Genomic DNA, 3,307 nt, shown 5'->3' on the forward strand with positions numbered 1-3,307 from the left:
CCACCCTCTTCCCACAGTTTTTTTCCTAACAATTTGTCAGTATAAAAAAGGAAATTTTAAAAAGAAAGAAAATTATGATTACATTAAGTCAACAAAGATCACGAGTGATGGATTTACAAATTCAGACTGGGTTAAGACTGTAATGAGTGATGAGTTTATAATTGACTGTAGATGTTTAGGTCTGTTAAAATAGTTCCTGTTATCATTGTTTCAGAATGCTGCCTTATGGCTGCCTGTCCATCGGGGACTGCGTGGGGCTCATTGAGGTGGTCCGAAACTCTCACACCATCATGCAGATCCAGTGCAAAGGAGGCCTGAAGGGTGCTCTGCAGTTCAACAGCCACACGCTGCACCAGTGGCTCAAAGACAAGAACAAGGGAGAGATGTGAGTGAGCTTCACCATTCCTTCCTGTGTCTGCCTCCACTTCTGTGCCAAGTCTACAGGTGGTTGAATGCATTACTCCAAGTTTCAGAAAGCAGTTGTGCTTAACTTTGTAAAAAAAAAATTGTGAGCTTTTTAAAATGCTTTTTAAAATTTATTTGAAAGAGAGAGAAAAAAAAGGGGAGCATGCCAAGGCCTCTAGCTGCTGTAAATAAATTCCAAATACGTGCACCACCTTGTGCATCTGGCTTACATGGGTACTAGGGAATCGAACCTGGCTCCCTAGGCTTTGCAGGCAAGCACCTTAACCACTAGGTCATCTCTCCAGCCCAAAAGTGTATGAACTTTTGAATTGTTTGAGGTTCCTGATTAAATGATCAGCCTTGGGCTAGAGAGTTGGCTTAGCAGTTAAGGCGTATGGCTACAAAGCCTAAGAACCCAGATTCTATTCTCCAGGTCCCACATAAGCGAGATGCACGTGCTGTACATCTGGAGTTCGTTTTCAGTGGCTGGAGGCCCTGGAGTGCCCATTCTCACTATCTTGTTCTCTCTTTCCCTCTCTCTGTTCCAAATAAATAAATAAAATAAATAAATGATTAGCCTTGCCCATAACTTGCTAAATTCAGTATATTCACCACACACATACACGCATATGTATATACAGAGAGTACATGCCATCATCACATATTATTTTTTCTAAGTCAAACGTGTTCAAAATTTTACTTCCAACCTGTTAACAAAACTATTTTTTAAAAATTAATTTTAGCCAGTGATAGTGGCACATGCCTCTAATTCCAGCACTCAGGAGGCAGAGGTGGTAGGATTGCCATCAGTTCGAGGCCACCCTGAGACTACAGAGTAAATTCCAGGTCAGCCTGGACTAAGCCAAGACCCTACCTTGAAATAAAAAATAAGTTTAAGGTAGAGATCCAGAGGCTACAGAGAAAGCAGTACGAAATCAGATCCTTATCTTGCCTGCCAAGGCTCAGAGACCTCGCAGAAGAGGGGATGGAAAGATTGTAAGAGCCTCAGGGTGGGTGGGAATGGGCTGAGGCACTGTATCCCTCCCTCCCCCGCCCCCAGAGAAGGACCCAGGCCTCTTGGTCCCCACAGTGAATACCAATAACCCCACCTAAGAAGACCCTCAGCAGAACTGAGTCAGGGATGAGGGGATCTAAGATTAGATCAGTAAATACAAAAAAGAATAACAACAAATATCGAGGCCACCCTGAGACTACATAGTGAATTCCAGGTCAGCCTGGGCCAGAGTGAGACCCTACCTTGAAAAACCAAAAATAAATAATTAAATTTAAGGTCTGGCAAGATGGCTCAGCAGTTAAAAGCACTTGCTTGCAAAGCTGGATGACCCAACTTCAATTCCCCAGTACCCATGTAAAGCCAGCTGCACAAAGTGGCTCATGCATCTGTAGTTCATTTGACAGGAGGCCCTGGTGCACCCATATTCTCCCCCTTGGTAGTCCAGCACTCAAGAGGCTGAGGCAAAAGGATTGTCATGAGTTTGAGGCCAGCTGAATCTACTTAGGGAGTTCTGGACCAACCTGGATAAAAATACATTAATTATGAGAAATGTGTTTTCACTATGTTAAGAATTATATCTTGGGCTGGAGAGATGGCTTAGTGGTTAAGTGCTTACCCCACTTTGGCCTGAATCGCTCTATTTCCACAGTGCTTATGAGGTGTTTGCTTCTTTTCTCAGCTACGATGCAGCTATTGACTTGTTCACGCGCTCCTGCGCCGGGTACTGCGTTGCTACCTTCATTTTGGGAATTGGAGACCGGCACAACAGTAACATCATGGTGAAAGACGATGGACAGGTAACGGCCTCTTCTCTCTGTATGTACTGAACCAGGACAGTGTGTGTCTGCACGGGTCAAACTGTAACATGATTTCTTATTTTTGAAAGCTGTTTCATATAGATTTTGGACACTTCCTGGATCACAAGAAGAAAAAATTTGGTTATAAACGAGAGCGTGTACCATTTGTTCTGACACAAGATTTCCTAATAGTGATAAGCAAAGGTGCCCAGGAGTGCACAAAGACCAGAGAATTTGAAAGGTGAGTACAAGACAGCAGAAGTAGAGATAGAGTCCTTTCTGCCCCATTTTAAAATGAGAGAATATATAGCAAAGGCAGCATGTTGTAATGTTTTGTTCTTATTTATTTATTGTCTGATTTTTCAAGGGGAATGGAAATGAAAACTAATTTCAATTATTGAGCTAATTCAGGCCTCAAAAGAAATTATTTGCTACTGTTTGAATAATTGGATGTGTTGGCCATGGTGGTGCATGCCTTTAATCCAACCACTCAGGTGGCCAAGGTAGGATTGCTGTGAGTTCAAGGCCAGCCTGGGACAACATAGTGAATTACTGGTTAGCCTGGGCAAGAGCGAGAAACTACCTCATAAAACAAAAAGCAAAATTAAATAATAATAACAATTGGATGCTACCTTATCTTGTTCAGTAATATGTGTGCTTACAACACATTTTTGAGGTAGGCCTGACTGTGGCCCAGGCTGACCTGGCACTCATGTGTAGTCCTAGGCTGGTCTCAAACTCACTGCAGTCTTCCTAACTCTGCCTCCTGAGTGCTGGGATTAAATGCATGCACTACCACACTCGGGTTAAAACACATTTTTGCCATATAACTGGAGGATAGTCGGGCAACTACACTTTCCATGCATGCCCATATTTTCCTTACCACCTTAGGATATATCGTTATTATGGACCAAAGCAGATATTTAGTCAGTGCTGTTAAACTGCTGGTATTCCAGGAAGTGTTTGAGGTGCGTGCAGTGCACAGTGTGCGTCTGAGAAGAGGGTGAGCAGGGAGAGGACCTGTGCCCAGAGACCTGATGGTGTCGGCAGTGTTTGCTCCTTCTGACCAACATGCTCTCCCCTGCTGCAG

General features: G+C 43.4%; 1 protein-coding gene across 2 annotated transcripts in view; it reads left to right on the top strand.

The window, feature by feature from the left end:
- Pik3ca (phosphatidylinositol-4,5-bisphosphate 3-kinase catalytic subunit alpha) overlaps positions 1-3,307 on the top strand; it is a 97,466-nt gene that overhangs the window by 87,454 nt on the left and 6,705 nt on the right. For both annotated transcript variants that reach the window (XM_045161199.1, XM_045161200.1), the window contains exons 18-20: positions 215-385; positions 2,100-2,217; positions 2,307-2,458. In XM_045161199.1, the coding sequence (XP_045017134.1) occupies positions 215-385; positions 2,100-2,217; positions 2,307-2,458 (441 nt within the window). The remainder of the gene's footprint in view (positions 1-214; positions 386-2,099; positions 2,218-2,306; positions 2,459-3,307) is intronic.

The sequence above is a fragment of the Jaculus jaculus genome, chromosome 11, assembly GCF_020740685.1.
Source record: "Jaculus jaculus isolate mJacJac1 chromosome 11, mJacJac1.mat.Y.cur, whole genome shotgun sequence".
Lineage (NCBI taxonomy): Eukaryota > Metazoa > Chordata > Mammalia > Rodentia > Dipodidae > Jaculus > Jaculus jaculus.